The 23,085-nt window shown below is 42.8% G+C and overlaps 1 protein-coding gene across 1 annotated transcript in view; it reads left to right on the top strand.

Annotated features, from left to right (window-relative positions):
- Positions 1-22,139, top strand: part of ahrra (aryl-hydrocarbon receptor repressor a) — a 59,185-nt gene extending 37,046 nt beyond the window's left edge. The window contains 6 exon segments of the mRNA XM_054623255.1: positions 8,444-8,562; positions 13,298-13,387; positions 17,017-17,155; positions 17,402-17,535; positions 18,815-19,023; positions 20,979-22,139. Coding sequence (XP_054479230.1) covers positions 8,444-8,562; positions 13,298-13,387; positions 17,017-17,155; positions 17,402-17,535; positions 18,815-19,023; positions 20,979-22,125 — 1,838 coding nt within the window. The 3' untranslated portion in view covers positions 22,126-22,139.
- The last annotated feature ends 946 nt before the right edge of the window (positions 22,140-23,085 follow it).

Here is a 23,085-nt window from a genome sequence, read left to right as displayed (position 1 = left end):
ATGTTTTGATGCCTCTGGGATGTTTCTCCGAGCAGCCAGTGTTTGCCCGCCGCCCCGGATCTAATGCTCTGCAACACAGGGACGAGGTGTAAGGAGAACGATAATCAGATTACTGTTGGGTTAGCGTGTCGCTTAATGAATTAGCTCTCTCAGAGGCTAAATTGTTGTGTGATATTGTTGGTGCGAGACGCAGGGGATGGGTCACTCATGTTAAAGCTAAGCTGACAGGTGATGGGAAAGGAAGGTCAATTCAGGCTGAAACGTTTAAACGCCTTGTCTTTATTTCACATAATATGGTAGGGTGACAACCTTAATTGAACTGCGACTGTTTGTATGTGGAGAGAGAGAAGGAGAGAGATACCTTAAATACTGCATTATGCTATTGCTCTAGATTACCTGCTTCACAGATTGGCCCTGTTCCCAAAAACACACACGCACACACACACACACACACACACACACACACACACACACACACACACACACACTCACAGAGGCACAGAGGATACATAACACCTCTGATAGTGTCTACTGACTGACAAGTTAATGGCTTTCATGCATAAAGCATGGTCAGCATCATGGCTATCACTTGACCCCTGCACACATTAACCACCTCACATCAATTTAATTACACATCGGTGGGCCTCTCTGTGTGTTGGTCCATGTATGTGTAGTGTGTTGGTGTGAGTTCTGCAAGCGCAGACTGTTCTGACTTGTAGTATATGTAGTATACAACTTTTAACTTATTGTTCCTGTTGAAAGACAAACATTTAACGCCAGGTTCGGCTTTGATTTTTGTCACTTAAGGATAACCTATTGCTTTACGGGTTAAGGAAACATCCTCTCGGACTAAATTAAGCATTTAAAATCCTTTTGGATTAAGTAAAACGCATTGTCACGAAGCTAAAAAAGCCAATGTTTTTTTAAGGACAGTGACAGTTTGCTCCCGCAGAGTTTCAGCAAACTACCATTACATCACTTTTATACTCTTTTCTTTCCGTCCTTTTATTTAACTCGGTACAACTCTTCTCATTAGTGAATTATGTCTGCCACTTTGTTCTCACGTTTCCTCTACTAAAATGATGCCTTCTTGAGCACAAGCTCAGCAAATGAACACAACTTGTTGATGTCGTAAAAGTACTCCATGGTTAGCATTCGTTTAGCATTGCGTGCTGCAGCAGCATTAGCGTAGTTTCCCCTCCCATATGGATTCAGCCTGAGGGACCATCTGTCCGTTATTATTTGACTCAATGGGCCGAAACAGCACCATAATCTTTTTAACAGATTACCTTTCTCGTTATGGAGAGGCTGCATGGATTTATAAAAATAAATGCTAACAGGATCAAAACTGAAATCATGAAAGGTGTGGTTCTTCTGCAGAAAACCTGTTGAATGTTCTGTTGCGACCGCAAAGCAAGTGATGATTGCTTTCGACTGGCCAGCGGGGATGAGAATACGAGAGGGATAATCCAAGGCTTGTTGTGCCTCTTTCTCCCTGTTATTGTGAATAATGCCAGTGACACTAGTTGGCACGCAACCGAAGGAACTAGCAGACTGTAACCTTCCCTCCTCCCCTCTTATGCAGGAATGCAGAGTGAAATACAGGGGTTGAGGACTGATAATTACTCCCTGTGTTGTTGTTAAGAATTCCCTTTTTCAGTATGAATAAGCAGAGCCACTGTTGCGTTTTGTAATCAAATCTCAGTGTATGACGACTGAGTGAAATGAGTGAGCCATAAAATACACTTAATGGTTGTTTATTCTATACATTGTAAGCCAACAGCCCCGTGCTCTGCAGTGCATTAGTTCCAGTCTAGATTTTGATGAAGTAGACTTTCATGGACCAAGGCCTGGACCTAAATAACTAAACTAATGAGAAACCCAAAAATAATGAATGCCTTTTCACTCTTTCAATCCTCCTCTCCCTCTTCATCCCTCTCTTTCCCCCTCTGCAATTCCAATCATATTTAGCTAATTTAAAAACACTTTAAATTCACCTCTCATGACACATCTGTTTCCATGATTCATGTTTGTTTTTGAAGCCCACAAGGTTTTCCTTTCATATGTATCTCTAATTAAACTCAAAATCAGTGAGATGGGCTTTACAGCAAACCGGCAAATGTTCACATAAACTTTACAGTTTGAGAAGACGCGCTGCACGTTCATTTCGAGCCCTTGAATCTTACAATGCTCGTGAAAACGGAGATTGTGTGCGTGCACAGAAATAGAAGGCTTGTGCTTTATTGTGGCCAGGTGGGGTTCCTGAATGCAACTTTTATTAACCGCCAGCTCCCTGAGAGAGCAACATGCCGCAGCCATCCTCATCAAAACAGGAATCCAAGGAAAAGCTATTTATAGAGTGACCACGCAAACACACACGTGCATGCAGGAGCTGATGTCTCTTACAGTGATGCAGGGAGATCTCAGATGTGCACACACAGCACAAAGATTCCATTATTTTGTCACATTTCTTACTTTCAATTTTACAGTTGGCTAACCAATTCAAAAGAGAAAAACACTCAAAGTATGCCTAGACACGGAGGTCCCCCAAAAGGAAATAAATGAGAATGAGCCAATCAGAGGAAGTTTGTAATAAATATAGACCCATAGGAGAGTGAAGAATAGGCCTAAGAATGGAGTCCCCCCCCCTCCACTCACCCAGAATATACTTCCACCGCTTGTGTTTGTTTCTGCAACTGCGAACTGTACATGTGAGTGTACACGTGTTTTGTCATTCGGCCTCCAGGCAGGGTTACTGCTCGGTTATATTTGTGACTCACAAGGGGGGTCCGTATCCTGAGCTCACCCCCGCTGAGCAGACTGAAGGCTGGGGTCGGCGTTTGTGCTGGTGGAACGCCTCAGATCTCCGGCAACGGCAGGCAAACTGTAGTGTCTTGTTGTCTTCAATTAGAAAATACACTGTTGCATTCATTTGGGTACAGTCAAATTAAAAGCTTTCCTGCATAGTTGGCTCATCTCACGCAACACATGGCTTGAATGCAGCCTGTGTGTGTGTGTTTGTGTGTGTGTGTGTGTGTAAGCAGAGAGCACATCATTTCACGCTGAGGCACATTCTCCCCGGGCCTCCGTCCATTTGCATTCTGTTAGTTTTTCTAATTGTCTGTATAAATATTGTACCACGTTGCCCGTATGTTGTGGTACATTTTCCCAAGCCTTGACAAGGCAAATTTAGGAGTGTTTAGAAAGCCCTTTAGCTGGCTCCACGCTTGTGTGTCGCTCTTTCAATGGGTTCATCAGAAAAACAGTTTTCTCAGCTGACAAACACCATGCTCACATAAAACATGTACGCCACAATCAGTCATGTTCTCTATTTATAGTAGCAATTAGATGCCTTTCATGTCATGAAATAGTCCTCCAGTACTTGTGTGTATGTGTGTGTGTGTGTGTGTGTGTGGAGAGTGCGTGGCGCCAGTTTTATTATGCGCCGTGTAGTCAGGCCACATACAGTAGCAGCACACACAGTTGCCATACGAGTCTGTTTTGCCCAAGGGCTCATGTGTGGAGACAGATCACTCATGTAGAACACGGAGACTGTTGTGTCTGTTTGCCAACCAAAACAGAGAAGTGGAAACAATTGGGTTTTACATCCAAGCCTCCAATCGGTGTGATCCCGTCACTTCCCCTTCACTTCAGTATCCAGGCTATTGTTTATGTTCTATTCAGGAATCAATTTGGTTTTGTTTTCCTTCCTCAGAGATAGACTCCCTCTAGCAACTCCACATGCTCACTCCCCTTAAAGATCACTCACTCACGTTATGATCTCCTCTGGAAGATGCATATTTGTGATTCCTGCCCAGCCTACAAGAAAAGTCATTTTTGTAGATGTGGTTTTGTTAACAAAAGGGAACTGCTTTAAATCCTTGCAGTCCCTCCCTCTAAATGTAATCTTGTATGTCACAGTGGAAAACATTCTCATCTAAAACAATATCGGGAAGATTAGAGACCTCAATCCAATATTAATATTGGTATCAAGGGTCATTGAAATGAATGCATAGTGTTTATATCCATCAAGTGGAACAGTAGGAACCAAGTGGAAAAAGCTGCTGTTTATCTTCAGAAATATGTCAAAGCGCCAAAAACTTTCTTTCAGTGAATCTTTTTTTTTCCTTCTCTTTGCCACATTGCAAAAACAAGTAAAAAAAGTTGGAATGGTAAGGGTTGGATTTGGAAAGGCCGAGATCCGGACATTTGATCTGTGGCATAATGAAGTATTAGCTTCCATTACAGTGCAGGCTTAACCTTTTTGCGCAGCACCATTGAGCGCTTGCCAGCAGTCATCAATATTTAACAGCTGTTGCTATTATGAAATTCTTTATGGGCTAATGTGGCTCGCCGGCTTGCACGCAAGGCCTTGGCCGGCCGCCAGCGCCCTGTCAGGAGGAAGGGGGGGGAGATTGACAGACGGCTCGCTCGCGTGACAACCAGCCCTTGATCGGCCAACTTCTCTCTCTCCCTCTCTCTCTCTCTCTCTCTCTCTCTCTCTCTCTCACTGTGTGTGTGTGTGTTGGCCATGCTCTCGCTGCTGTGGATTTCCTGTGCCTGTGGAGAGAGAGAGAGAGAGAGAGAGAGAGAGACAGAAAGAAGAGCGCTGAGGGAAGGGGGCGGGAATAGGCAAAGGAAGTGGCTGTAAGCCAACCCGACCTCAACACACACACATGTGCACACACACAGCTCTCTCTACTCACGCAAGCCTTGTGGAAGGGGAGGGACTGCTGTGCAGCACAGCGTTTGCATGTTCAGGTCCGGAGCTCTCCTTTACAACTCAAACACACAGCAGAGGATCAGCTGCCAAGAGGTGGCACCCGTGCTGCTGCAAATCAGGGAGACAGAGAGCCTGCATGCAGATGTAGGTAGCATGGGTGTGATTGGGTGTCACTCAGATATTTGCAAAAACATCAACTCTCTGACAGAGGAAGAATACATAAGTTTGGATAAAATAACTTCTTACCAGTGATGGGAAAAATATATGATCCATTGCTTGAGAAAAAGTAGCAATATTGCAATATATAAATACTTCATGAAGTAAAATGACTGTATCAAAATTGTCACAAAAACTATTAAATATTATAGTATTGGAAATTATGACTTATGCATTCATGTTTAAGTAGCATTCTACTGTTTTAACTACTTTATATACTGTACAGGCAATTTTTTTTCCATAACATTATATATTATATATGATATATCACAGTAACTATAGCTGTCAAATACATGTTCAGGAAAGTACGTGAGTAAATGTACTTAGTTACTTTGCTCAACTGCTTTTTACATAAGAATTAAACTGGCAACTGGGATTAAACTGAGTATGAAGTTATGAAAAGTCCAAAAAACACAAAAAAGCAGCACTAACCAAATGTTTGACTGGATTTGAAGCAGATTAAAACGCGGCAGCAGCTGGTGTTGTGTCTATGAGCAGCCATGTATGAACACTTACCTGCTCCCCGCTGCATATTGCTCTGGACAGCAGCGTGAGCTAAAAAGAATGGTTCTGAGGTATCACCTACCATTCCGTTCACAATGCATGCTACTCTTGTACTCAAGATTTCTTAAGCGCTTGGAGTCATGCAACACTCCTCAACATAATGTCATGCCATGCCATCTTTGAATCTAATGCACAGGACTGCATTGAAATATTAATCTCTGCTTTTCTCATCATTTTGCGAGACATTCCTTTGTGTTTGATCTCCATTATCCCCAGAATAAAAGCATGTCGGTGACACTATGGGTCCACAGAGACATCCCCCCTCCCCCCCCTCTCCCTCCTTTAAGAGGTTTCTTCTTTCTCTCTTCTGTTTCCTCTTAGTATTTCTCTCTTTTTCCGGCTGTTATTGGTAGTGTGGGAGGAAGTGGCTGTAAAGGAGATGGTGTTGAATGTAGAAGAACAAACTGAGACTTTGCTGCTGCACATCCATATTCGACACGGTCAGACTCACCTCTCTCGCTACCCGGAGGGTGCAGAAACAAACACCTGATTGATGTGGACTGTGTCCTAAACTCACACATACATACACTCCTGTTTCTCTTATGTGCTCATCCCTAGTTTTTGACAACAAGCATCAGAGAAAGGTTTGTTTTTCGCACGCAGCGATCTCAATCAATCACTTCTAAATTGCATCGCACTTTACAAGCAGTCTTATCTCACTTCTAACCGACAAAATCATCTAAGGTGTCATCTGAGCCAATTTAAGTCCCAAGACAATTGTAACTTAATTGAATCACACTGTAGCTTGATATCTGGCGGGTGGTCTTAGCATTTTGCGTACTCAGTTGAAGTGGAAAGACAGACCGGGCCGACTAAAGGAGTTAGACACTTTCAGCCTCACCCCTTGGCAGCATCGACATCCCGCTACTTGTCACTTTTAACTTGACACCCCCGTCCTCACACAGAGCACGTAAACGCCTGACCATTACCCACTCTGTTTTTCTTTATAGACCAGGGAGAAAATAGAGGCAAAGAAAAGCAAACCCGAAGACACGAGCGGCGGTGAATAAAGGCCTGTATTGTCGGCCGAGGAAGTGCCTGTGCCGTTAATTAATCATCCAGTGTGTTTGTCTTTCCTGACGCTGCATCCTCTCCAAAAGCTGCTGTAAGAGAGAAAACAAAAATACATGAGGCGTTGAAGGAGGAAAATAAAGAGGCTTATTAGATCCATTTCCCTCTGTGCTAGTTTCCACTGGCTGGATGATATTGCAGTGATTGAAAAGAATGGTATGTGTGTGTGTGTGTGTGTGTGTGTGTGTGTGTGTGTGTGTGTGTGTGTGTGTGTGTGTGTGTGTGTGTGTGTGTGTGTGTGTGTGTGTGTGTGTGTGTGTTCTTGCACCTATTGGAGGTGATGATAAAATACTTAACATTATTACTGGCATTTATGAGTTTACTTAGCCGCCTGTCATCAGCGCTTAACCTGATTTCCAGGATTCACTTTGCGGCCCTTATTTTTTTCATTAAACCTGATTTTGCCTCCGGGGGAATGAATGATTAAACGTGAAAGAAGTTAATCCAGTCAAAAAATATACAGATAGGAAAGGGAGGGCGGGAGAAATGGGCGCCTTAGTTTTGCATGCTTCAGAGTGGAATTAAGAGAAGGGGAACTCTTTTCAGCATCACGAAATCGGTTGTCGATCGCCTGCGATGTCGAGTTGAACAAAGAAAGGGTGGAGAGATGAGGAGGAGGAGGAGGAGGGTAGAAGAAGGGTTCATGGGGGGAGGGATGGACAGAGGACAGGAGATGGTAGAAGGTTAAAGGGGGAGGAATGGAAGCCGTTACGGGGTTATTCGATGGGGGTGGGGACTATACGAAGCGACGGAAGATACGTATATATACTTAGATAGTTTTTTCGTAATGAGGCTATGGTGTGTGAATGTGTGCGTGTGTGTGTGTGTTGCGTGACTAATCTGTGCCTGCTACAATGAGTGACGGAGCGAAGGGCTGATCTCTTGGAGTGAGCCACATGCCCCCTGACAGCACGCCCATAAGAGAAACACGCAAACATGCCTCCAACACGCAAAGCACAACGTCACCGATGCACATGTGACATTTCTGCACGCCACGGTCGTGTAGGCTAATTGCATGTGTACACACTCTGGGATAGTAGTAGGTGGGCCTTTACTCTACGGCGGAGAGATCATAGCATGTGTATAGCGGTTGATGGAGCGTGACTCACTTGTGATATTTTTGTATCTTAAGTAGATGTTTCTACTCTTTTGAAAATGAGATGGCACAAAAGGAGCAGGAGAGTGATGAGTTTTCTAAAGAATAAAGAACGTCTCAGACCCTTGTTTCAGGGAAAATAAGTCAATTTTGAAATCCACCAGACGTCCCAAAAGCACTAAATGCTGCGCTCTACCTCACGCTGTGTGAACCAGTGAGCCTTTGGCTGTGCATGTGGCTGTTTCGTGTGAGAAGAATCCTCTAAAGTCATGAAATCCTCCACTGTTTTCCCTTGTTAGACGGCCCCACCACACAGACTAATACCTGGTGATAGCACAGTGCATGAGGAGACTGATACAGTTAATGTGTCGACCACATGTGTGCGTGCCGGTCCAACTCTATCACTCACAAATCAGGCTTTTTGGAGAACCGTCAGGCAGGCTTTAGAAAATGTAATCATTGTTTTCATCGTCCTCAACTTTTCCTGTTTTGACATGGAAAGTCAAGATTTTGACCTTTGTGAGGTTTGCTTGCATTTTATTTTCCAGACCTTGAAGGCAGCATATATGAGCACAAATCCCTGCATGTATGAGGCTAATGAAATGAAGGACTGTATGATTTGTTTGTGGCTGCTCTTTTCATCTCTACCTGTACCACTGAGTGAACACCTTTATTAGCATTTTATATCCTTAAACAAACTTTAGTTTTTGTTGTGCTACATTAATAAGCCCCTCGTTCCAGCCAGTTGACCCTTTTCTTTTTCTTTTTCACAGTGGGCGATGAGAAGCCCTCCCGGAAACACAGTATCAGCACAGCATCCTCAATCCCTGAACCCAGGAAAGAGAGCCTTCAACTGGGCACCACAGTCAACGAAAGCGGCCTCCTTCTGGAAGTAAGAAACCACATGGCTGTTGTCTGAATGTGTGGAATAATTCTGTGAACAGAAAGTAACATGTGTGAATACATATGCCGTCTTAAGTATTTTTTAATGATATCTCTTTTCACTATGCTGCTTTCGAAACGTTGCCTTTGTGGTCGTACGGTCGACGAAATACTCACTAGCTTGCATTCACATCAGTCAGGAGACCATTTGTATCTGAGTGTGACTGAGTGAGTGTGAGGGGGGGTCCTTTTTTTGTGTGTGCATGCGTGTGTGCCCTTCGCCCTTTGCCCTGACCTCCTTTGCAGAGCTGTGGTGTTGCGTGACATACGGGTGAGACAGGAGTGTCAGAGCTGATGAAGGAGGTGGGGACTCACACATGCTGGCGGCTTTAGCAGCCAGTCAACTGTGTGTGTGTGTGTGTGTGTGTGTGTGTGTGTGTGTGTGTGTGTGTGTGTGCGTGTGCGTGTGTGTGTGTGTGTGTGTGTGTGAGAGTGCATCTCTGTCTGGATGCAAGTAGTTGTGTGTGAAAGTGAACAGAGAGTGAGAAGAACACACCAAGCCTGTCAACATTAATCAGAGCAAATAGGATATTTGTTTTTTGTCAGTTGACCTCAGACCTTTAATCAGACAGAATAAGATTATCATACGTGCATATATTTCAGGCTATCACACGTCATGTCTCGTTTTTTTTTACATGATACAAGGACACCCAGTCGAGCTTGGCTATGACCAATAACGCAAATGATGCATGTGTTGAATATATTTCACATAAAACTTGTTGTTAAATTCCTAGAGAGGCGAATGTATCTTGAAAGCAGACAGGAGGTTATAATCAGACACATGCAGCAGCACGCTAGGCGGAAATTACTTTAGCATCAGATCATTGCTACGCACCCAATACCCTAATGGCTATCTGAGGGAACAACAAACGATAACTGATCATCGGCCAACGACTGCGCACGCACACGCACGGGGCGAGCTGATCCACTGATGCTTCTGTTAACGTGTTGGGTTTTCTCAATGGGGCCGTAAACAAAAGGATAGATTGACCGTAGCGATGAGCTGCCTACCGTTGCGTGACTCAACCTGCACCAGGGCCTCACAGCAAACTGTGCATTAGTTGTTACGGGGATGGGATCCCAAGAGAGGGGCAGGAGGATATGTTTTTGTGTGTTTGGTTTGCAGGATTAAATGTCTTTGTATGTGTGAGTATGTGGGCTTAGGTATATGTTATGTTTGTGTGAAAGGTACATTTTTACATGCTTGTGCAAGTTTGTGTATGCATTTTGGAGGTTGATCTCATACAAATATACCATATATTGTATGTTTGATTGTATATATTGTATTTACAATATTGTATTTTTTATGTTTATACAATACATGCTCTATAAAACCTAAATAACAAGAGCCAGACTTGATGATGCAATCCATCCAATAGTTGTCGAGACATTTAAGTCGGAACTGAAAATGTCATCCTCATGGTGGCGCTAGAGGGAAAGTCAGAGAATCAACCAAAGTCAGGAGGGATCATCATCTGGGGACCATGTATATCTCTACCAAGTTTCATGGCAGTTCACGCGGTACTTATTGAGATATCTTCCTTCATAAGAGCCACACAGCTAGCTGTAATGTGTTTCTTATGTGTGACTGCGGTCTCACTCATTGGCTGATATCCAACTTTTTTTTTCAGACATCAACCAATATATCAGAATCCCATATTATTCTAACCTCAGTATGTATGTGAAGGATGTGGCTTCCTGATGGCAGAAGGTCCACATGTTTGTCATGACCTCATCATCAGCGCTTTCATCTCACTGAGACAGTGAGACAGAAGGAAAAACCAAAGGAACTCTGTCGAAACAATGAGACACGGCTGCCCCACCACCACCACCACCACCAACTCCTCCCCCTCCGCTCCCATGCTTCCCAAAAAATCCAGTGAACCAATATTTTATTTTGGGCTCTGCGTGCAAAGCGCCTCTTAAGATTTGTAAGTCAAAGCTTTTAGTCTCCCTGGGGCGGTCACGGGAGCCGGGGGCGTCGTAGTTGCAGATATGTGGCGGAGCAGGCCAGCAGCAGGTGCCTGTTTCCATTACCTAAAGGCTTTAGTATGCGAGGAAGTGAGGGAAATGTGAATGGAGAAAACACACAGAAACAGCATGCAGCACAGTGCAGCCAATACGAGTACAGTATTTCTTTCATTTTTATGACTCTTTTCTTATTTCAAAATAGAGATCTGGTCTTTAGCTTGGTTGTTTTTCATAAAGAAAATAGAATAACGATTATTTAGGCTGTGTAGGCATTCTGCTACATTGTTAATGGTCTCTCCTATTCCAACATAAATGATGGGCATTCCCATAATAGTTTTGGACCAAATAAATGCACTGTATTCATCTATAATATATTCCACCTTGGAAAGCCAATTATTACAGCAATCAACTGTAAGACATATAGTGTTTTTGCCTGCACACACTCTGCAGGTCTCAAGTCCAAGTCTCTTTTTGTTCCAGAAGAATAAAAATGTAAAAATCCTTTCAAAAGAAAATGGGTTGCAGAAATTGACTGTGGCATTGCAATGACTTGGACAAGGAAAGGAGAAAGGTGAACGGGCTAAAAAAAACTAAATGAACCCAACATGAAACTGTTGGCCTTTTTATGGCCTTGTTCAACCTCATAAAGGCAACATCACATTCAAATATATTCATACTGTTTTCACTTTGTACAAGCTCTGTAACCGGATGTACATTTTTTAGAGAACCACATTCGATTAGATATCTTAACTGGACGAGAAACAGCTTTGGGCTTCATTACATAGCAAAAAGCTACACCACCTAAACATCTTATTTCCTCCTATAGAAGAGGTCTTGAAACGTTACAGATCCCAGAGAGTCAAATTCTTCATCTAAAAACCAGACATTTCCATATTTTCAATGTTGACATGGGTGGATTCGGATGTAAAGTCCTGTCCGATTTGGCCCTGACATGCTGTCACCAGATGTTTAAACAAGTGACCAACATATTAAGTATATTAGAAACTATGCTTAACTATATTGATCCCACATTCCCCCATGTTAATTTTAAAAACACGGATCTTTGGTAGCCAAATCAGGCTTAGCAAGTGGTTGAGTCAGATTCTTAATTGGGAAAAGTGCTTGTTTGCAGAGCAGATATGTATTTGTGCATGTGTCATTTATTCTAAAGTGGTAGCATTGTGTATTTTTGAGTGCTTGCTGCAGAGAGCTGTGTGTCTGTGACAGTACCCACCCCCAAAGGATGTTATGAACATGTGCCAGTTGAACTTGTCAAACAACATCTGCATCTACACCACCAAGACCCTGAGTCATCTTCCCATCTCTGCTTCCCTCCCTCCCCATCATATATATGCTTTCCACATACTGTCATATCATTGTCCAGATATTTTTTTTTTGGGACTTGAATACCTCGTGGACAAAATTGCAGACAGACAGGTATCACGGTCTATTATGCAGTCTGGATGGAGCATGTGCAGGGAGCGGGGCATTGCTCTGCTTGCTAGGGCAATCAGATCAATGTTAGAACAAGTGAGGGAGAGAGTGTGAATTTAGAGGCCACAGGGAGATATACCACATAGAGGACACACACACACACACACATACAAGGGGAAGACCTGCAAAGTCTCGCAGTAAAATAGAGATGACAGACTCTGGCAGCGGCAGTCACGCAAGTCAAGTAGCCTTGCCGTTGTCACGCTATCACAGCTGTGCACGACGCACACGCACACTGGAAGACCTCCCCCTTTTCCACGTCTCCGGCCTGTGTTTTCTTTTTTCACTTCATCTCCGTCTGTCCTCCCCTCCTAGTTTGACTGAAGGCAGTTATGTATTTATTGAAATTTTCTCTTTAATCAACACTTGTCTGTGTGAGCTGTGGTGGCCAAACACATTATTCGTGTTTGTGTGTGTGTGTAAAGAGGGAATGCAGGATCGAGTCTGTGTGTGTGTCTGGAGTTTCTCTGCTTTTAATCAACGTGTTTGGTATCACAAATCAAAGCATGTTAGCAGTCAAACAGACTTAATTATCAAAGTTTCTGATGAAATACTTCAATTTAAAAGGGGAGCAAATTGGTGTGCATGTCATCCTCCAGTTAACTGCTTTAAAAATACCATGAATTGAAATACGGCCAGAAAATATTCTAAAAAGTATTTGAAAAGCAATATTTTGCATTGCAAATCAGCAAGTTTTATTTGGCCCACTCACTTCCATAACCATCTGTCTTTCATTCCTGCTCCAGTGTCCAGTATTATTCAATCTTTTGTTCCATTTTTACTGTTATTTGCTGTTCTGAGAATTATGGAAAGAATGATATAAATGTGTTATAAAAAGTCTGGCTTGAGTCAAGTTCTGGCTGCGCTTTGCTTAAAAAAACTAGATAAATGTACAGTAATGACTGTGACCACAGTTGGGTCATAAATAAAAAACATTTGACTCTGTTGCACTGTGTTTCTGCTGAGTTCAATTGTGCCTTCTAAAGTTAGCTTTGCAAAAACGGCACCGATTTAAATCGAGTTGTTTGTGTTTGTCAATTATGTATTTGTTGCACTTGAGTTTATTTGCTGCATGAGTTGCCCTGAGTCACTGCTTATTCCTGTCTCTCTCTCTCTCTCTCTCTGTGTGTGTGTGTGTGTGTGTGTGTGTGTGTGTGTGTGTGTGTGTGTGTGTGTGTGTGTGTGTGTGTGTGTGTGTGTGTGTGTGTGTGTGTATGTAGTCTCTGACAGGCTTCGCCTTGGTGGTAAGCAGTGATGGGATGGTATTTTATGCCTCTTCAACCATTGTGGACTATCTGGGATTTCATCAGGTGAGTTGAACATCTCAAATATATTTTACATGTACAAAGCTGAAAGGTATAATACTCTATGATGAACATATTAACTGACAGACTAGTAAGTAGTTTCATCTTCAACTGCAACTTTCCCTGAAAACAGAGGTGTGATGTTAGTTCCTCCCTCTGTACTCAGCCAGTCTCATTACTACCCCAACTTATCATGTTTTTGACTAATTGTCAGTCGTCCAATGTGCTCCTGCCTGAGGCTGAGGTAACCTGAATCCATAAAACTATTTTTTTAGAATTTATGCACCTGACAGCAACAACAGCCAGTATGAAAAATGCCAAAACAATGTTGATATTGATCAATTTCTAGTTGGGGTCTTGTTGTCTGATGAATATACAGTTTTAGGTAATATTGATATAATAATACAAATTAGTATATTATATCTCGACCTCCACTGTTTGGACAGGAAGTGACAGCTCCCCACAAAGAGATATTGGCACATTATAATAACATAGCAAATAGTTGTGTTTTTGTACAGAATAAACATATAATACACAACATGTTGATAAGTGAGCTGGTAGGTGGATTTTAATTTGGAGATGTGTCCACTTGTCTTTATGCTATGCTAAACTAAGCTAAGCAGCTGCTAGCTCCAGCTGCAAATATACAGCCCAGGCGGGAAAGGGGAATTGATCTTCTAATCTCATCCTCACTCTCTGTAAGAAAGCAAATAAGCTTATTTACTAAAATATTTCTTTAAAAAACTTGGATCCATTATAAATTAATTTTCTATCAAACAGGTGTCATTATTTACATTATAATTCAGATGTGCAACACCTATTTATATTCATTTCTCCAAATGTTGATAATTCCACACCTGGGAAGCCTCTCACATCACCCTTCTCAAAGTCAACAAGTCTCAGAGGTCTCCGACATTATTCAGAAAGTTCACCATTCCCCTTTTTCACCCTCAGACAATGTTTTCTCATCCATCCATCCATTTCTACTTTCTTTCCTTTACATCCTACGGCCAATGAGTCAGAGTAAAAGTCTCTCTTTCAGTCTGCTTGATAACTCTATCTAGAGGGGCAGGCTGAACCCACTAAGTCCCAGCTGAGAGGCCACAGAAAGGTGAAGACCTCCATTTCACCCTGAGAAACACACTGTGGGTGTGCGGGCACTGATAAGTCACCAACGGTTTAGCTTCCTTCCTCTCCGACGGCTATACCCAGCCAGTCATTAATTATGGATTATATCAACAGGGGCTAGCCTGTCCTGCGATGCTGAAATCATCTCCCTCCTTTAAAACCATGAATAAAGTGCTTTTCACTGTTAAAAATCCCTCCTTTGCCCTCATGTCAGCTCTCTCTCTCACACACACACACACACACACACACACACACACACACACACACACACAGCACATTGACACTTTGGGCTGGAAATTATTCTGCTACAGCGCTCCCACTTGGCTTACAAGCAGACAGGGGCAGTAACCCAGCGCCATGAAATCGACATGCGAACCACAGTGGTCTGAAAGATCCTGCCACAGTGTGTGTCCGTGCGTATGAGTGTGTGTGTGTGTGCAGGGTGGCATGGGAGCGAGTAGAGACAGACAAAGGAAATTAAAACTGTAAAGTGCTTAATGTGTGAATGTGCGTGTGCGTGTGTGTGTGTGTGTGTGTGTGTGTGTGTGTGTGTGTGTGTGTGTGTGCATGTAAAAACAAAGGAAACTGATCAATATTCTTAATATAAATAAGAACTCAAGCTATGCTAAGCTAACGGCTCTGTGAGGTGCTTTGAGCTAAACACTTACGTCAGCATGCTAACATGCTCACAATAGCAATGCTAACATGATGAAGATAAATGGGTTAAATGTTTATCGTGTTCACCATAACTAGTGTAGCGTGTTAGCATAATAACATTAGCTAATTGGCACTAAACACAAAGTACAGTTTAGGCTGTGTGATAAGTTTGGACGTACTGCACAAAATTATAATTTAGCTGGTGGTGATGGATGAAAAATCAGGGAATTTCTCCAAGATTAATCCTCTGGGGACCTTGTGTTTATGTACACAATTTCATGGCAATCTATTAAATAGTTGTTACGATATTTCATTGTGGTCCAAACAATTAAATTCATCAAGTCATGCCAATACAACCACACCAGGTCCTTTTATTATACAGAACATAGCAGTGACAGAACTGTAAGTTCTATTCATAATACCAATTGTTCATCAATATTTATGATTCAACAAATGCAAGAACATTCTTTCCATGCTCAAGAGAAAGAGCCAAAGTATCCCAGCATGCAATGCAGCCAAAGCAGTTTGTGTGATATGGTGATGTTTGACCAGAGGCAGACAATCATTATTTATCTATATTTCAAATTAAAATCATGTAGTGTTCTGTACTTGTCAATACTGAGAACTATGGGCCAGAAATACAGGTGACTTTGAATACATATCATTCTATATGAGAAACCTTAGAAGGAGTAGTTGACAGTCTGTCCCTGCCTTACATAAAAGAAGTACTCAAAGATCACCATGTTATATTTCAGAGACTGTCCCCAAAACATTCTCTTAGCCTCTCCCACATGTTCAATTCTCCCAAAGGAGCTATTGGTTGTTTTTAAGTCACACAGTTTGCCTCTAAGGCCTTGACAACATGTCACATAATTTTGGGCCCACAATTGTAGTCAGAAGGACACTTATCCCTAATATACCACAGGAAAAAAAGAAAAGAGAACGCTTCACTAAGTAGCACCACAAGAAAGCCCCAGAGAAGAGCAGAAAACCTCCACTGGCCTTTGATCCCATTTGTTAGCGCTTTGAAGGTCAGCGAAAATATCACTTATTCCCTTTTTTCTTCCCCACTTCTTTTCCTCTCTGCGTTTTTTTACGAGAAACATAAACAATAGTCACTCGATCCGTCTGTCTGCCTGACTGCCGGTAGGGAACCAAACCACAGGACGAAGCGCCCGCCGAAGACGGTGGGAACAGATTGTGTGTTCAGAGGCAGGCGATCAAAAACCCTTGCGTGCCACCAGTGTGGAAATTATGGAGAGAGTGCAGGGAGGAGGGAAGAGGAGAAGGTTGAACGTTTTAGTGAGGAATCTGTCATGGAATGACAGAAAGCAAAGCTATTGCTGGAAAAGAGCGAGAGGCATGACGAGAGTGGGCTGGAACCCGACTCACTCTGTGTGTGTGTGTGTGTGTGTGTGTGGATTGGGAGGGCAAGCTGGGCTGGACTGCTGTTTGAGAGCCGGTGTCACGCGATGTTTGACAAACACAGCTGCCCTCGCCGGCCCTTAGACTGTTACAGTACTAAGTAAATGCTCCTGTGTGTGTATGTGCAAATGTATATATCTATCAACTTTGTGTGTACAGTATGGTCCTTATGAGTGTGTTGGGGGAAGTTAACATGCTCCCTGGGATTCCTGAGGCAGGCTGAGTGTATCAGAGCAGCAACAGCAGGAATCCCCCCTCTAAACAGCAACCACCAGCTGCACTGATGGATGCAAAACGCAGTGATCCAAAGTCAAAGTTTCTATAGGACTTTCAGGACGATGACACAACAAAACAAAGAGTCTTAAACTGGAAAATGTCCTTTTTCTCAACAAACTTACTAAATTCCGCTCAATTTTTCCCGGCAGACTGACGTGATGCATCAGAATGTGTTTGACTACATCCACGTAGACGACCGCCAGGAGTTCAGACGCCAGCTCCACTGGGCCATGTGTCCTCCGCAGGGGGCGTCGGCACACCAGGACAACCAGCTAGCTGCAGGGACCGGTGGGTAGCTTACTGGGAAGGGATGAAACATTTCCATGGGGAACACTGTTTCGTTGATGTTCTCTATAAAATATGTTAATTTTGAAGTTCTGCTAGTTACTCTTGAGATGCTGAGTGTGTCTATATGATTGCATTGTGTTCTCTTTTCCCTTTTCCTGACAACACATTGTAGGTTTGCCACAAAAAATGCAGTTTAAATGAAATAATTATTCCTCACATCCTCCATCTTTCTCTATTACTTTTCAGGTGAGGACTTTGTAGTGAGCAGCCTGTTCCATTCTCCGGAGGCAGGAGGAATTCCACCAGAGCTCTCCTGCTTTCTCAACAGGTGTTTCATTGCTAGAGTCCGATGCCTCTTGGACAGCACCTCTGGTTTCTTGGTGAGTGGTCAGAACCAAACTGCCAGCTAAAATAAACAGTAACCTTAGCATTAATGCATTAACATTAATGTAGAAAAGTGCAGAAATATGCAATGAAAATTAACCATGGAGTAAATGTTGCCCACTTTCTGGGAGAAGACAAAGGCCTATAAAAAGTATTATGACGCCTTTGGTTCAGCGAAACCTATTTTCTTAATTGTAGTGCGTACAGTTATTTATAGTTGTATTGCGATGCATTGTGAGGTAATTGGGTGCCTGAACACAGCAGCAGAATAGGAGCCTAGTTGATCCCTCATGGCTGTGACTAGAGTGGTTTGGAGAACAGCAGTGGAAAGTTCGAGGCCATGATGACAGAGCAATAAGAATACGGGTTTGGACCATTTCATCAGGGTCATTTAAGTTCACTGTCACCAAGTCTGCTATGGTTGCACTGATGTTGGCTGCACAGAAATTGTAGAAGGCAGTTTTAAACTGGAAGCCCTTATAGCCAAGTAGTGAGCAAATAGTGGTGAGATGCTTTCCTGATCAGTCAACATGATTGCAGGCACAAAGAGTGTCTTCCATCCCTGTTAAAAAAATGGAAATAAATTAGCTTTATTGAACATATTTGCTGACCAAAGAAGCTTCATGGATGGCAGTGTGTCTTTGGTCCGGACTGAAATATCTCAACAACTCATTAAAGTCCCTTTAACTTCAACTGTACTTTTGATTTTAGTGCTAATTAGCAAATGTTTGCATGCTTACTAACTGGAAGTGGACCGCTAAACTACCCAAAAGTATCTGCTAAATAGGCTAATTATGTGCTAAACATCAGCATGCTAGCATTGTGAGCATTTTAGCATGATGATGTTAGCATTTAGCTCCAAGCACTGCGGTACAGCCTCAAAGAGCTCCTAGCTCAGCTGTAGACGCTTAGGCTTGTTTAAATACTAATGTGGTTACATCTTTGTATGTTTTTTTATTTATTAAATAAAACATAAAGACACAGTGTCCCGGCTGTATAGTACTGTGTTTTAGGACCAGTCGACAATAATGTTTCCTGGAATCCAATTGAAGTTTAAATCAGTTTAAATACAAAGATAAAAAAATGCAAAAGACAAATAGATGTTAACTTTCAAGGGACATGAAAAAAACAAAAACATTGCTTTTAATTCAGTTCTATATTAATCCATGCGTGGACATGCCCAGAAAAATAACATATAAGATGTTTCGAGCAGCATTGGGTATGGCCTTTAGATCAGGTGTTTAACCATTCAATTATTCTTCTCTGTTCTCCCAGACTATGCAGTTCCAGGGTCGGTTGAAGTTTCTCCACGGTCAGAAAAAAAAGTCAGCCTCTGGGGCCCTGATGCCTCCCCAGCTTGCTTTATTCTGCATAGGTGTACCCCTCCTACTGCCTTCCATCACTGAGATGAAAATGAAGAACATGTTAATGCGGGGAAAGAACAAGGGAGCAGGTGGAGGGATGATCTCTGCACTTGAGCACGGGTGAGATAAATCAGATAAATCCTTGCAACTTTAACCAAAGTTGGAGGGATGATGTATATTCACACTGTGTCTTAGTGTTAAGCCACTGATTGTCTTAATGGGGGTGCTATACTGTAATTAAAGGTCAAGCTTTTTAACACAAACTTGATGTCTTAGACACCTTTGGTCCTTTGATGCATTTTGGCAGCTTGTTATCTCCTCTAGAGATTACAGTGATTTGCCTGATGGGGGAGCTAGAAGTAAAGGTCAAAACTATAAACCTTGAAAGGCCACATACGCTACATCATAACTGCCCTCATAATTCATAAGGGCCAACATGTTTACTTTGGTAAAAATGATAAATAATACTTAGTGACTGCCTTGAGTAGGATCTGTGAGGCAACGGTACACAAACATATTCAATCACTCTAACAGTGTTGAAAATGTGTGAAAATGGGCATCAGTCTTTGTGTATTATTATTTATTTATTTTATCTTAAAGAGACGAGAGATACCAGCGTATTGCTAAGCAACAGCTTAATGAACACAAACATAAGCCCTTTCCTCGCCCAGCAAGCTCTGACACCAAACCGTACGAGTGCTGGATGCCTTACCTGTAGCCAATTAGGAGCAAATACATGTCTCAGCTTGGCTGAAGCCCTATGCGCTTCATGCATCATTAAGAACTTTGGGAGGCAGAGAGGCCACAATTTGAGCTGTAGTCAGGGAGCAGAGCCCTACCACCCCCTCTACTGTCCATTATTTCCAGGCATCATCCAGGTTTCTTACTTGGATCATGAGGCTTTGGAGCTCATAGGGTTGGGTCTTCAGTATGGGAACAAGGTGCCATGTACAAAATACATGGCAGCTGATTTGAAGGAAAAGTATTGAAGGTTAGCTTATATGAAGAGCATCTTCTCATATAATGCAATGGGAAATACTAATATTGAATAGGCAATTTTACAATGTGCTACCAGGATCCAAAGAGCTAATACTACTCCAAACCCTTAGCTGCTGTTCTTATCTTATCTTATAATTAAAGTGTTATATAACAGCCATTTTGACATGTAATTGCAGGGTAAACACAGGTGTTTTTAATTAAGAATGGCCCTGCTACTCAAGTACTGTGCATGCTCACTGGAATGGCCGAGGCACACTAGAATAGAATGATGGTATAATTACTTTGATTAATTACACCTGTGTGTATCCTCCTTTCACATGCTGTGACAAGCTCCTGTTGAGAGAGCAAATTATTAGCCATTATAATCAGAAGTTTGTAACAGCCTTTTTTTCATACCAAAGATTATAGTATTTCCAATGCTTAGGGATGAAAATGCATTGTTGACCTCAGCAAAATGTGATGTCACATTGCTGAAAAATGTAGATTTGAAACTTTGTTCTTCTACAATAAACTGCAAAGCACGACAAATAACCAACATTAGCTGACACCACTGTAAGATTTCTCATCGCTAGCAAAGTTAATTAAACACTTGAAATATAATGCGTTTGTAAGATTAGAAATTTGTTTTTAGGTTTTATTTACAGTGTTTTAAGAGAAAATTAAGATTTACAGCGTTGTCCTGCCTATTAGGTTGGATTGCGGGCCATTGTTGATCTTTAGGCAATGGATGTTGACTCTGTTCTCAATTTTCAGATGAGATGAGTCCTGGAAAAGATGAGTCACTTTTGAAATGATTCTCTCATGAACTTGAATGAACCAAACCTAGATATTTGGGCTTTGAGTCACTCATCAATCAGTAGAATAAACAATCAGTTTGTGGTAGATCCCATATGTTTTTCTGGGCGGATCAATGATATTTCAAGAGACCACCTCCACTTGAATGTCCTCAAGGACTAGAGAAACGTTGTATAATCTACTATGATTGGTTTGTCATCTTGTTTCATGACTAATGATCTCCTTCTTCCATCGCTCTCTCCTCCCCACCCCTCTTTTCATGCCTTTCCTCTACCTCACAGTGAGCGAGGGGAACACCTCCGGAGGCATTCCTTTGGTGGAGGAATGGGCGACATAGCAGACCCTGTCCTTCTCTCCTGTCCCACTCCTGGCGCCAACCAGCGGGGTCACCACACTCCCTGGACCCCACTCTCCAAAGACAACCTCAAGTACCGCCCTGAGGGTTACTACAACCAGGAGGAGCCCCTCAACTACTGCAAGTCCACCATGGCTCCCCATAAAGGTGTTAGCCCAGGCATGGGCTGCAACTGGCCTCTGCGGCCAAACTCCGGTCCCCTCAGAGCAGGCCAGGGCATCGGCTACATCCCCTCTAACCGCATGAACAAGGCCGGCCAGTATGGGAAGCCATACCGCCTTTCCCCGAGCTGCCACAGCGGCAGAGGCGGCGAGGTGTTTGTCTCTAAGCTCTACGGGAACGTCCAGATTCCCACAGACCCAGACGCCTACTGCGTGGACCTGGTGAAGAACGAGAACGGCTACGGGGAATGCTACGATGGCCACCTGATGCCCGAGATGCCGCCCATCAAGGTGGAGCACGACTCGGACTCTGAGAACGGCTGCGATGCCTATGGGCGACCCTGGGCTTGCCGCGACCCCGAGGCCATCGACCGCCGCTACGGCAACGGGGTATACGACCAGAGCTCAGGCGTCCATCTCAAATCAGAGGCGGATTACTATGATCCGCAGTACTCGCCCTGCCAGCGGGGGAAAGCAGGGATCAGCCCACCGTACAACAACGGCAACTATCAGAACTATGCAGTCAACAGTGGGAACACAACCGGACGTCCGTTGAAATGTGACAAAGACCTGGGCAATCACAACGACAACAGCCACTTTAGTCCTCAGAGACTCTCTCACTCAGACTCTACTCTATGCAGCAACCAATCGGTCAACCTCATGGACTCACACGTCTATCAACAGGACCCTCACAAGGCCTACATGCAACCGGACTACAACAAGCATGGCACTTATGAGTTCAAAGGTCACGGCCTGGTCCATTCCATCAAGCGGGAGCCCATGGACTCCCCACCGTGGTCTGAGAACGCTCACAACATAAGCCAGTCCATGATGGTTGGTCCAAGGAACATTATGCCATGTGTAATGAGCTCGGGTCACCACAAGTCCAGTCCCTACATTTATTTGCCATAAGAGTGATTGGTGCAAACACAGCAGATCATTTAATATATACACACACACACACGTATACACCGCACACACACACACACACACACACACACACACACGCACACACAATCAAACAATCAGTGTGCATTAAAGTACTTTGTATTGCGCCACATGCACCAGCATTACAAAAGGATTCCCAGGATGTTAACATTTAAATGACTTCTTCTTCTGTTCGATGAAGAGGTCACAAACAAGGCTCAGGTTCTAGTGTTCATGTTGTGACAATCAAAAATAATACCTTGAAATCAGTTCATGGATAGATGATTTTGTTTTTAAGGAATACATTTTGTAGTTGGTTCCTAGCACTTTTGAATATAGTGACAATGAGACAAATTATGTCTAGAGACACAATTTCATTTTTGTTTTATGTGTTGTGTTCACCTGGCTTTTGTGGGAGGAACAAAGATTTTGCTGTAAAAAGAGACTTTTTTCAAACGTTGTACACAGGAGATGACTTACACCTACTACCGGGCTTATCAAGGGAGATGGCACACAGTCAGTGATAACAACTTAAAGGACGATCTGCAAAGATGGTGGTTTTGCATGTTTTAGTGCTCCAACTATAAATCGCCTACCTTTTTCATTAATATCCCCAGTCATGTTTGAATGGAAGCTAGTGGATTCTATAGATTTTAGACTTAAATTAAAATATTAAATCAACTTTCAAAGACTTGAAACTAAATCAAATGCAGAATAAAAATGTTTGGTCACTTCTCATTCCCGCAGTTACAGAAAAGCAGTTTTTTTTATGCATGAGACAACCAAATTGACAAGTTAATAACAAATACTCTGTTTACTCAAAATTTGTGTCCTGAATTTGATCTTCTAAGAGCATAGCGTACAATGCAATGCTTTGGTCAGAGCGTCCACCAATACACCGCAGAGGATAGTTTAAAAAAGTAAAAAGGGTTCAAATGCAGAAAC

Source organism: Anoplopoma fimbria, chromosome 21 (genome assembly GCF_027596085.1).
Source record: "Anoplopoma fimbria isolate UVic2021 breed Golden Eagle Sablefish chromosome 21, Afim_UVic_2022, whole genome shotgun sequence".
NCBI classification, from domain to species: Eukaryota; Metazoa; Chordata; class Actinopteri; order Perciformes; family Anoplopomatidae; genus Anoplopoma; species Anoplopoma fimbria.
Note: the sequence above shows the minus strand (reverse complement) of the source record. Positions and strands in the feature narration are given on the sequence as shown.